The 12,678-nt window shown below is 37.6% G+C and overlaps 1 protein-coding gene across 13 annotated transcripts in view; it reads right to left on the bottom strand.

The window, feature by feature from the left end:
• Positions 1-12,678, bottom strand: part of ANKS1B (ankyrin repeat and sterile alpha motif domain containing 1B) — a 1,150,138-nt gene that overhangs the window by 456,687 nt on the left and 680,773 nt on the right. For 9 of the 13 annotated variants that reach the window (XM_082419292.1, XM_082419289.1, XM_082419300.1 and 6 more), the window contains exons 13-14: positions 7,337-7,926; positions 5,229-5,301 (exon numbers count right to left, since the gene is read on the bottom strand). In XM_082419292.1, the coding sequence (XP_082275418.1) occupies positions 5,229-5,301; positions 7,337-7,926 (663 nt within the window). The remainder of the gene's footprint in view (positions 1-5,228; positions 5,302-7,336; positions 7,927-12,678) is intronic. The other 4 variants (XM_082419303.1, XM_082419305.1, XM_082419304.1 and 1 more) reach the window with 1 other exon arrangement.

Here is a 12,678-nt window from a genome sequence, read left to right as displayed (position 1 = left end):
ATAGTTCATATGCTTATGAACTGAACTAAAGGGAAAGAAGCAAAGGGCTGGCTTCTGTTGTTCTTTATAGTAGCATATTTTATTGAAAGGAGTATGAACTTCTGGAAGAAACAAACCTAGGTTTGAAGCAGTTGACTTTGACAAGTTACCCTTTCTTAGCCTTTCTTCATCTATAAAATGGGTATAATAATACCTCACCGAGTTATTTGGAGAACTGAATGCTCACAGGAGTAAACTGCGCAGCATCTGGCACACAGTAAGAATGGATTACAATTAGCTTCTTTCCTCTTTGTCATTTCTCTAATAGGGCAACTCTAGGAAATTGTAAATACATTTTTTTAAAAAGTGTTCTCCTAGAGTTTGAGGAATGATATTCCCATCAGCAACCTTAGCAGGAGGACAGCTATCAGCTGCATTGATGGCAAAGAACCTCCGGATGCAGATCTAAACTGTGTGAGTAAATATCAGGGGCCTGGAAGCAACCAAAACAACAGGGAGGAGCCGCTTCTGGGGCTGTGGAGTTGTCTGCCGTAGCCACTTAGAAATAGACCCTCTTTGGGGAAAGGGTCATGTGAGTTCTCTCTGTTCCTGTAGACCAGGGAGAAGGTGGAGCTTAGCTCAGGAGGAGAGAACACTTACTCTGCCTTAGTGAGTCCCTAAATTCCTAGAAACTCTCCATGGAAGGTCTCTATGGCTATAAGGAACCCTGCACTGTAACCTGGCCCTCAGACTCTTGGAGGAAGAGAAGCAAAAGCTTAGAAAGTAGGGCTGTGGATTATTGTTAACTGCTGCTTTCAGAGCTATGTATTCTCCAGCAAATAACTTAAGACTTGCTTTATCTATCCAATATAGACAGTGTACTCTATGGTAAAATCCTTTACAAATCATTTATAATTAAAATTTAGATGAAATTCATACATTGACAAAAGTAGATTTTTAAAAGATAAGACTCTAGAATATTTATCTTTGAATACAATTCAACCTTAAGTATAAGGATAAAAATCCCAGCCTCAAAAAATACCTCTTAACTAAATACTATTTTTTATATTCAGGTACCTGAGATCAATCTAATATAGTCCATATACCTAAAGTCCTGGTAGCAGGAGATGAGTGAGGCCAGTTTAGAAATAGGAGGGTGTTTATAAGATTATCAGCCACCCCTGGACTGTAAAGTCTGGGCACTTGGTTACTTTGCATATTTGCTGTTGTGTAACAATAAGCAGATCCTGTGGAGCCAATTATTGCCTCCACTTTACTTAAGTGATCCTCAGTCTCATCAAGAAGATCATCAACTTGATTCTTGGAAAGTGTGACAACATGAAGTAGTTCCAATGAATATGGTAAATTTCCTAACATGAAAGTACTTCCTCGTGATACAAAGACAATGGTTAAGAAATAAAACTTCAAGAATGACTCCACATGAAAAAAACTTAGAATATGAATAGTTATATCTTAACTACAGTTTTTACTGATCAAAAAGAAAGATTTCCCAAGTATCTTCTTATGTGGTGTACACTCTAATTAGAAAGGTAAGTCATGCATACCTGGACAAGAAGGTAAGAGAATTTATATTTATTGATCACCTGCTATGTTTTAGGCTACAGTAGTACAATCGTATAATTTAACCTTGCAGGAGTCTTATGAGGTGGTTGTTAAAACTCTGAATTTATAGGGGAAGAAATTGAGATCAAAGAGGTCACAAAGCCACTGAGGTGCAACATTGGGATCTGAAGCCAAATCTATCTAACCTTAAAATCTGTTCTCTGAAAAAATCCTATACATGGGTGTACACGATGACATAGAATGTATTATCATATCACATATACAGCATCACCAAAGAGCAGGATGTTCTACATAATATGAGGTGTTGATATAACTGAATCCTACTGCCAATGCCAATTTGTTTGGCATTTAAGTCTGATTTCAAGTGGGAAACCAGACGTTATGTTTGTGAAAACCATCCATTAATATTAGTCTGAGTGAGAACCTAAGGGACTGACCTAAAATAAATTCAGTAAATGTTATTTACTTTTATTTCTATCTTAGTCCTGGAGAGTTGGGGCTGCCAGATAAGCTTCAAACTACTGTATAATTGCTGAGAAAAATGATTTCTATGGGTGAAACTAGTTATACGATTCATAGAGACTGCTCAAACTTTGAGCTGGTTCATATTTTTAGGAATGAAGATGGAAGAGTTCCAACTCCCTTCCTGGTCCAATAAATATTTTGTTTACAAAAATACCTGAAATTGCAAATGCAAGTGGGGCGGGAGGAGGGCAAACAAAAACAACGAAACATAAGGGGCAAGAGCATGGAAAATTTAATACTGATCCTTGATCCATCATGTATCTCCACTGCTTATGATTTTAGTCTCCCAATCACCTTCTGAGGTTTTTAGCAACAAACATCATAAATGCTCATAAAACTATGCATCTGTGATGAAGCCAGTCGTAGTGGCCTTCCAAAACAAAATTCTAGATGCCGACAACACAATACTAGGTAAAGTACCATTGCCTCTTGCTCACTCTAAATTTACTTCCCGTTGATTTTATTGCACATCTCTTCCTCATTGTCAAGCAAAAAGACAATACTCATATTTCGTAAAAATAATTTAGAACATTTAAATCAACACATTCTAAAGGGACTTCCTTGGTGGCACAGTGGTTAAGAATCCACCTGCCAATGCAGGGTACATGGGTTTGATCCCTGGTCTGAGAAGATCCCACATGCCGCGGAGCAACTAAGCCTGTGCGCCACAACTACTGAGCCTGTGCTCTAGAGCCCGTGAGCCACAACTACTGAGCCCGTGTGCCACAACTACTGAAGCCCGCGTGCCTAGAGCCTGTGCTCCACAACAAGAGAAGCCACCGCACCGCAACGAAGAGTAGCTCCTGCTCACCACAACTAGAGAAAGCTGGTGCACAGCAACGAAGACCCAATGCAGCCAAAACAAACAAACAAACAAACATCTAGATTATTCTCTTCTCCTTGCCGGGGTAGCCTGGAGTTTTATGCTCTCTCTTAGTAATTACTCTTCTCTGGTACCATCTGACTGTCAGGCTTGTTATGACCTGCACTCTAACTGACACGCCACAATTCCAGGGAATACAGCAAATTTAACATGACGGCTGTGAGACTAGCTGACATTGTAAAGTTCTTAAAAGAAGGGCTGATGTGTGTTTACCTTGATATGCCCACACTGTCTAAAACAGCATCTCCCTCATGATAGGGCTAAAATTTAATACATGTCTACATGTATCAGACTCTACTTATATGCCATTGTATATGACTCTACAACGATCCAACATTAATATCTCCATTTCTGTTGATGGGGAAACTGAGTGAGTTGCCGAAGATCAAGCAGCTAGTATATAGCAGGACTGATATTTGAATTCACTTCTGTCTGACTTTTTATTCCACCATGTGATTTCCTGGCCACACTCAGTACCCAATACATTATTTGTGGAATGTCATCTTCACGGGGCTGTCTATCACTTCTCTAGTTCTGTCTAGTCTCGAGAGGGAAAAGCCTGCACCACTAAAGCTGTAATTCACAAATGGCCTAATGGTCAATTGGAATGCCACATGTTATGGTCAATCACTTAGAGCATAACTAGTGTATAATTAAGAAGTGAAAATTAAGGCGCATACAGAACCAGTCTTTGTTAATAGTAATGTTGCTTTGGGGACTGAGTCTCTTCATTTTCATTATCACTGTAGAAAAACAGTAAATAAAGGCAGTGGGTAGGATGGTGATCTGAGAGGTGAAACGAGGGTAATTGAAGGGAAAATAATCTGTAGATTTATTTATTATTAAAATGCCCTTCAAAGGCAATTTTGCCTGAGTGGCAATTTTAACATTTGCACTTATTTTCATTATAATCAAGTTTATGATATTTTCACAATTCTATGGTACTATCTGAAGAATTTTACATTAGACTGTTCAATGTCACCTAAGTCTTCCAACAGAGAAGCATTAAATCTCTGCTTGAATATTCTCAGTAACAGGGAACTTACTATGATAAGAAAATACATTCTTACCTTCACATCAGTCAAAAATCTGCATTCCTACAGCTTTCTTGAAATTATTCTGTAAGCATATCTGAAAGAACTATACGGCAACATACTTTCTTAGGCTAGTTCTCTGGATACTGGAAAAGTCCTCAATATTTATCAGCATTTCTGTGTGAGAGAGCTAGCTATACATGCCATCAAGCTTGTCACTGAACAAATGCACACAATTTTGGTACTTTTTTTCATAACTTTTCAGTTTTTAAAGTCTAAAACAAACACGTGTTTTAGAAAAAAAAACTGTCTAGTCTTTTAAGAAATTATCACTTAATTAACATGGAGCCCAGCCATATTAGAACAATTTAAGTTCATACTTGTCCCAGCATAGGAGCAAGGAGTGAGGTGCTCCTGCAAGGGTATCATTTAGACCTGAATATTCCCTTCACTGACTGCAACCCCAGATTTCAATGTCCCTTCTTGTCTACCCAGGCCCAGTGCACCAGAAGAGAGCACTTCTCCAACTTTCCTGTGCTTAACAGTCACTTGGAGTGCTGTTTAAAAGACTCTGGTGACTATCAAAGGGCCACAAGGACTGTAACTGTTTACCCTATGATATATTTAGGCTTCTCTCCTGCAGACCTTAATCTTATCATCTCTACAGAAACATCAACTATCACTACTAACTTAAAGTTTTAAATGACCTTCCACACTTGAGATTTAATTATAGGGAAGAAAACAATACTTTGTAAGGGTGATTGCAGAACCGACTATTTGTGAGACACTCTGCTAGGTATTCTGGGATACAAGAAGATGAATAACACATAGTTCTTGCCATACTGGAGCTTACAATTTAGGAGAAGTTGTTAATCACTTTGGCCAGGATGAATGGGACGTTTCACGGAATGAGAAATAGTAGTGTGTTGTTACCATGTTCTATAACACTTTGAATTGCTTCATACTTAGCTCTACATAAAGTTGGAAATTCATTAATGTTAACTGGCATAGTAAAATAGCACATGGGGAAAAATCTCTCAATTTGCTAAATCAGTATAATTGATGTTGTTTAGAGGTTATAGTTGTTTGATATGAATGGAAAACAATAATTTGTAGCTACTATTGTTATGGTAAAACATGAAATTATCTATAGACGCCTATCATTTTATAGCTAGTTCTTGAGCACATTTATTCCTTACAACATAGAGGAGAGGTTTCCTTACTTGTGTTCTCACCATTAATTTCTTCAAGTTCACTGTTAATTCCAACATCTATGGAACTCATTATTTTGTCAATCTGTGAGAAACAAAAACCATATAAAGGAATTATTACATTCACTTTTAGTGTTGCACTTTTATTTAAAATTTTTTAATTTATTTTTATTTTTTACACAAATTTTAAAGGTTAGTTTCCATTTACAGTGATTACAAAATATTGGCTATTGTGTTGTACAATACATCCTTGAGCCTATCTTACAGCCAATAGTTTGTACCTCTTAATCCCCCACCCTATATTGCCCCCCTCCCCTGCCACTGGTCACCACTAGTTTGATTTCTATATCTGTGAGTCTGCTTCTTTTTTGTTATAGTCACTAGTTTGTTATATTTTTTAGATTCCATATATATGTGATATAATATAGTATTTGTCTTTCTCTGTTTGACTCATTTCACTTAGCATATAGCATTGCATTTTAAAATACTTTCAAATGCCAGAAGCATATATGCTTTTTTTTTTCCAGAAGCATATATTCTTGATATTATTACCATTGCAATACAACAATTAAGAGACCGACAGAGAAAGGTTTAAAGGGAGGCAGACATCTTTTGAAATGCTTTTAGAAATACAAATTATATTTCCCTTTCTTAAACTTTCAAAATCAGCTTGCCTTTTCTTTGTATTTCCTAAAATGAACTTTGTTTGGACCTACATGGGTCAGTAAGTTAGAAATTGTGTATTCTTTAAACTCAGATGGGGAAGGAGCTGAAGATAAATTCACGTGACAATGTCTACCCTCTCAGGCATACTTCATCTTCTATCTGAGAGCATGCATCTCATCTGACCAGTGAAGCATGACCATTGGAACCAAGTTCTTGTTAAATGGTTTAACCAGCCACAAGCTGATTTGTAGCATGTAATCACAAGAATTTAGGCATGGAAACAACTTGATGCTAAGAGGTAAGTTAAATGTTAATTAATCCTGCCTTGTTCCAAAAAGGATCTCCAGATGTTATTCACAGAGTTAATAAATATAAGAAATGGATAGATCTGAATAAACTATCAATCTACTACTATGGAATTTATAAGAAGATATCACTGTCAGAGCTTTAGCTATTTATGGTTTAATCCCTCTCCTCATCATCCTAGCAACCTTAGTAAGACAGCAGGTTTCAGAAAGGACAATGAGCATTACTTAAATGTCCCATTTTGTTCACCCTGAAACAGGTGCAGAGAGATTAAGTGATTTTCTCAAACAGCTCAATTCAGAATGTCAATACCAGAACCATTTCCATTTCTAGTTCTCAGAATACTATAGTGACCTATTGTGCTTCAAAACCTAATCCAACTGGCACAATCTTCTGAGACACAAAATGTGACATGTTAGAATGAAATGCCAAGGAAGAGTGTGGTCGATTCTTTGAAGAAATTCAAGAAAAAGCAAGAGACTTCATTACTTTATTATGTAGTCCTCCTCAGGGACAAAGGATGATATTTTATAACCTTACAAGGGCACTTGCTTTCTAAGTAATTCTATGAAATTAAAGACTTTGTCTTTTAGTAGAGCTTAAATTGGTGATACTGGACTGCAACATATTTTTCTTTAATGTCTCTCTAGTAGTTGTAAAGGGAAATATTAAGTAATTTGTGTTTTTTGTATGGTACTTGGAGAAAGGCCAGGACCATTCTGTTTATCATTAAGATTATAAAAGTTCTTCTGAAACTATAAGATACTTTAAAGAAGGGGGATGAGCTAACAAAGAGTTTAGCAAGTAACAAAATGATATGGAGCAACAAAAATACAAAGATTTTTCTCAATTTGTCAGCTGCAATGCTTGGTAGGACACAATATGAACATTTTCTTGTACCTCATAGCTAGTTATTACTTCTGCTTGATATCAATTTCTATAGAAACAACAGATTTCCCCTCATGTGTTGTTTTCCCACTCACTGTGAAATTATCATGTGACACCTCTAGAACCTCTCCCTTCCACTTGGAACTGTATGTGTTTGTTAATTCTTTTTCCTTTGAGAGACTTAAAAAGCTGAAAATCCTTCCCCCAGAACCCCCTCGATGCTAAAGCCTTAAATAAGGAATAATAAGAACAGATCTTACTTCTTCCCATTCGGAAGTGAAGGATGGCGCTCTTTCAGAAGTCCCTTTAGAACTGCGATCAGCAGTAGAAGATTCAGTCCAGTTAACTCTTGATGTTTTCTCATTTGAAGGGTAGGCAATGAGATCAGAATCCGATTTAGAGACATTTTTTGATAAATGCATGTCGATCAGGGCTTTTGGCAATGACCTTATTCTTCCCAGGGTACAGGCTCTCTCCACAAATCCCCCCGTGTTCACAATCCACTGGTCCCCATTCCGGGATCCACTCCTAGTTGTTCTTGTGCCAACAATGGTATGGTTTTCGAGTTGGTTGCTTTTTTTGTGAAAAATTGTTCTACTGACTACTTTGGGTTTAATTTTCTTTACCAAAGGTTCTGAGTTATTTTCTATTGGAGTCTGCTTGAAAGGCAAAGGACTATTTGTCAAACTGACTTCATCTTTTCCGTCTTCACGTTCATCTCTTTTCCCATAGAGACGAAATGGATTTTCAGGGGACTCAGAGGCTGGAGAGGATCCATGGAGAAGGCCTGCAAATTGCCCAGGATCATATTCTTTTGGGGGATCGTTGTCCTCCTCTTGAGAGAGATCATCTGCAAAAGGGAAAAAGAAGGTCAGGATGCTTGTTTATAAAGGACTCTGAAAGCCCTGATACAACTTGTGCAAAGTCCAGACATTTGATTTATTGCTACACAGTGATATCCTCACTTTATGAAATACCCATGAGCCTACAGAGCCATGTATAAAATGATTTTGTGTGTGTATGTGTGTGTGTGTGTGTGTGTGTGTGTGTGTGTATGAACCAGATCTTCCTGAATTACTTTAGGGTGCATTTCAAAGGTATGAATTGGGTATTAATTGAGTAATTGCCCACCCTTCTCCTTTGTCCCCAGGGAGTATGTTTTACATTGGATAAAATCAGGTTTTCTTAAAATGGGACACCCACGTTCAAACTCTTGGAGTAGATGAATCATTGGGCAGTAGGACATCAGGCAGGTAAATCGAGATCATATATAATGACATTCCTTTGCCCTTCTGCCAGCAAATAAATTCAGAAAAAAAATCTTGAAAAGAAGTATAATTAGGAGTAATTTAAGGTTAATAATCCTGATAGTGTTACTTCAAATATAAAATTAAGATTAATTCTATACAGATTATATGATTTAGAGAAAAAGGATTTGTTCAGGCTTAAACATAGGCACACAATGCCATATCACTAAAAAGGGAGTGTCTTTTACAAGAAACTGATGTTGAGCTACTAACACAAAGCTGTCTTTCTTTCTTCTATGAAACAGCATTAGTTATTTTTCAAGTTCTTTAGATCTTTGAAAACGTAATGCAGAAAAGAAACCAAAGATGATAATTTTTATTCTTTATAATTTTTTCTAAGATAAAACATACACGTTCGCTGAGATTTAAAATAAACCATGCTTTTTTATAATGACCTAATTTGTCTTTTAAAGACATACTGTGTAAAAACCTGGCCAAAGAAATTAGCAAAGGAAGTCAGTTTACTTTTTTGTTTGGTCACTTTAATTAATATTCAGCTAAATCAATGAATTTGGTAAAATTGCAGGATAAACTACTGGGCATATACCCAAAGAAAACCATAATTCAAAAAGACACATGCACCCCAATGTTCATTGCAGCACTATTTACAACAGCCAGGATATGGAAGCAACCTAAATGCCCATCGACAGACAAATGGATAAAGAAGATGTAGTACATTTATACAATGGAATATTACTCAGCCTTAAAAAGAAACGAAATTGGGTCATTTGTAGAGACATGGATGGATCTAGAGACTGTCATACAGAGTGAAGTAAGTCAGAAAGAGAAAAACGAATACCGTATATTAACGTATATATGTGGAACCTAGAAAAATGGTACAGATGAACTGGTTTGCAGGGCAGAAATTGAGACACAGATGTAGAGAACAAATGTATGGACACGAAGCAGGGAACGTGGCAGGGGGTGGTGGTGGTGGTGGTAAGATGAATTGGGAGACTGGGATTGACATATATACACTAATATGTATAAAATGGATAACTAATGAGATCCTGCTGTATAAAAAAATAAATAAAACAAAATTCAAAAAAAAAATTCAGCTAAATATTTGCCATGATCAAAAGTTAAATTACCTGATAAGCCCATAACCTAATCTTATGAAAAAGTAAAATATAGCCAATGTGGTAGATAATAACAACAAATTCAAACTTGACTTGCTGACTCACACTTTAAAAAAGTTAGTTATTATTATAAACCCAAGACACCAAAGTTTTTATAAATTAACAAGTAACATTTATTTGGTATGGGCTATTTACTATGCACTGAATTAGAGATAATATTTATATCCCCTCATTTGATCGTCATAACAATCCTGTGAAATGATTAATAATAATCATGATTTTCTGACAGAAAGAGATTTGGCCAGAATATGTAAACAAATTGGCTACCACAATAAGTCTCAATAGATATTTGCTCAAAGAATGCTAAAGACAAATTGGCTTTCTTTATTGAAGTTTGGTCCCAGGTCTGTATACTCTTGTCTTTCTTGGAGCTGATAGAAGTAGATATGTTCCTGGCTTTACATATCCCCAGACCTCACCCTGGTTCCTGTTTGGCTTTTCCAAACGAAGACATCCCCCTGACTAGACCTAACACAGTGGTATCCTGAGATGAAAGAAACAAGAATGACAGGAAGAAAGGTCCGAGAGACAACAGTCTAAAAGAGAAACAATCTGATTCATCCCGTACTATTATAAGCACTTTATCTTCCCATAAAAACTCCATCCCTTTCTAATGTAGCAACACTATGTCCTTCCTAACTCCATTTTTCCCTCCCCTCACAACAGAGATCCTTCTTGGGGTAGAAGAATGGGTGGAGCGTAAGGCAAGGCAGCCTTAAACTCTTTCTAAAGGCTAGAGTTTATGCTTTATTATATCCATTTTTTAGAAGTCAAAATTAACATGTAGACAACTTAAGCTTCTGAAGTTTCCCCATCTAGTAAGTGGTTAAGCTGAGATTCAAACTAAGGTCTATCAGATTTCCTATATCCACTGGCCTGGAAAATATATTACTATTAAGATAAAAGAACAATCTAGGGTTCAAGGACAATCAAGTAGGCTCTTTGTGAGGAGAGACATGTTTCTCCTGTTTATGACTATTTCTGGAATTTGGGTAAAGTGGATGAAAAGAGTTTCTTCTGCTTCATGGAGTTAAGCTAATACTAAGAGAAAATAAAATCTGGTGTTCTGTTCCAATTTATTTTCTCTTTTTTCTTCCTGGGCTACTTGGCTCCCCTATAATGCTTTACAGCATAAGCAGGTTGGTATGAGATGATAGTAATGCATAAATAATGTAGAAGGAAGGAAGAATTCTGAAATAGGGAAGAATTTTACTGAGAAGTTGCTGAAGAAGGCTAAAGGGTTTAAGTTTGAGAGGAAAAATTGAAAAGAGTCAGTCTATTATAGGAAAAAGATTCTGTAAATCTCAGTCAAGAGGTTTCTGATCATGTTCACAATAATGAGATATTTAGGCGAATAATATTATTTAAATTTTCCTATGAATATCATTATTAGGTTACCATCCCTTCGGTGGTTTGATCAAAACAACTATAATCGCCATTCCAAAATGCTTTATATTGTCCAAGTGCTCTAGTCACAAGCAGTCACTTCTCTAAGTAAAAGAGAATTTAGTTATTAGCTCATAAGCCTAGGCTTTTGAATAATAGTTCTTAGCATTGTGATAGTTGTTAACATTTTTGCCAAGAGTTGTGAAAAGGCAAATATTACTTATTTCAGTGCCCAAACACTAAGGATTTCTCAGATCAAAGACAATGTGAAATTGATATGAAATCTCCTGAAATTCCTGTTGGGTGGATTGATTGCAGTTATGACCCCAATCCACAAAGGCTCCTTGTAGCCACACCCCAAACCTGTATCCATTCCTCCCAAGCGACTTTAAGTGTGGCCATGTGCCTTGCTTTGGTCAATGGGACAATGGCAAGCATGATATAAGAAAGACTTGAAAAGCACTCATGGACTGGGACTTGTTCTCTCGCTATGTGAACAAGCTCGGGCTAGCCCGCTGGATGATGAAATGATACATTACCCAGATGTTTGAAATGGTAGGGTTTTTTTTCTTTTTTTTCCCCCAAGTATAATGACCCTAACAGATCAGGAGACAATTGCCACTGAAAAGACAGATTGTTATAGTCATAGATCCCAAGAGGAGGGAGCATGCCATGTCACTGGGGGTGGAAGGGACACATGGGGAAGCACCAGTATTAGTCAAGAGGCAGAATGAGTGGGGGAAAAGATGGACAAGAGCCTTTATTGTGCTTTCTATGGGAAGTAATGGACAAAACAGGGTAAGCAGTTTTAGGACTGGTTACTTCCAGTCATTTCATTAGGCTCTAGGCCATAGGGATTGTTCCTAGTTATCTGGTACCTGGCTCTGCTGTGATTAGGGCAGGTGGGTAGTGGCCCAGTGTGAGAACCTGATAAAGAAAGTGGTTAGGGCTTCCCTGGTGGCGCAGTGGTTGAGAATCTGCCTGCCAATGCAGGGGACACGGGTTCGAGCCCTGGTCTGGGAAGATCCCACATACCGCGGAGCAACTAGGCCTGTGAGCCACAACTACTGAGCCTGCGCGTCTGGAGCCTGTGCCCCACAACAAGAGAGGCCACGACAGTGAAAGGCCCGCGCACCGCGATGAAGAGTGGCCCCCGCTTGCCGCAACTAGAGAAAGCCCTCGCACAGAAACGAAGACCCAACACAGCCAAAAATACATAATTAATTTAAAAAAACAAAACAACAACAACAAAAAGAAAGTGGTTAGAGTATGGTTTTAGATTGGTTTGCGTATGAAAAGTGTGTCTTCAGGTGAGTTGTTTACTATCTTTAAGAATTACCTAGCCCTGGGAGGGGCAGTGTCTGCAGAGTCAGCAAGGTCCCAAGATGTCACAGCATCAAAAAAAAAAAAAAAAAAAAAATCCCTCCAAAATAAAAGGGCATGGTTAACACACCAGCCACCCTGTCACTTCAGCTGAAGGCCAGCCAACTTTCAACATGTGAGTTAGGCCGACCAGGACTAACCAACTCCAGGACAATCTGCCAATTGACCACAGTTGCATGAACAAGACCAGGCAAGATTATCTGAGTCTGGCCCAGACCAGAAGAAAACACGTACCAGAATCATGAGCTAAATAAATGGCTGTTGATTTAACCCACAAAGTTTGGGGTGGTTTACTATGTGGCAATAGATAACTGATTTAGCCTGTATCCCAAGTTTTAAAGAAGAATTAATACATTCTTCAAAATAAACTCTGGCAATGTTTATATT

This window comes from Balaenoptera physalus, assembly GCF_965194825.1.
Source record: "Balaenoptera physalus genome assembly, chromosome: 13".
NCBI classification, from domain to species: Eukaryota; Metazoa; Chordata; class Mammalia; order Artiodactyla; family Balaenopteridae; genus Balaenoptera; species Balaenoptera physalus.
This window is presented reverse-complemented; position numbering and strand designations above follow the sequence as displayed.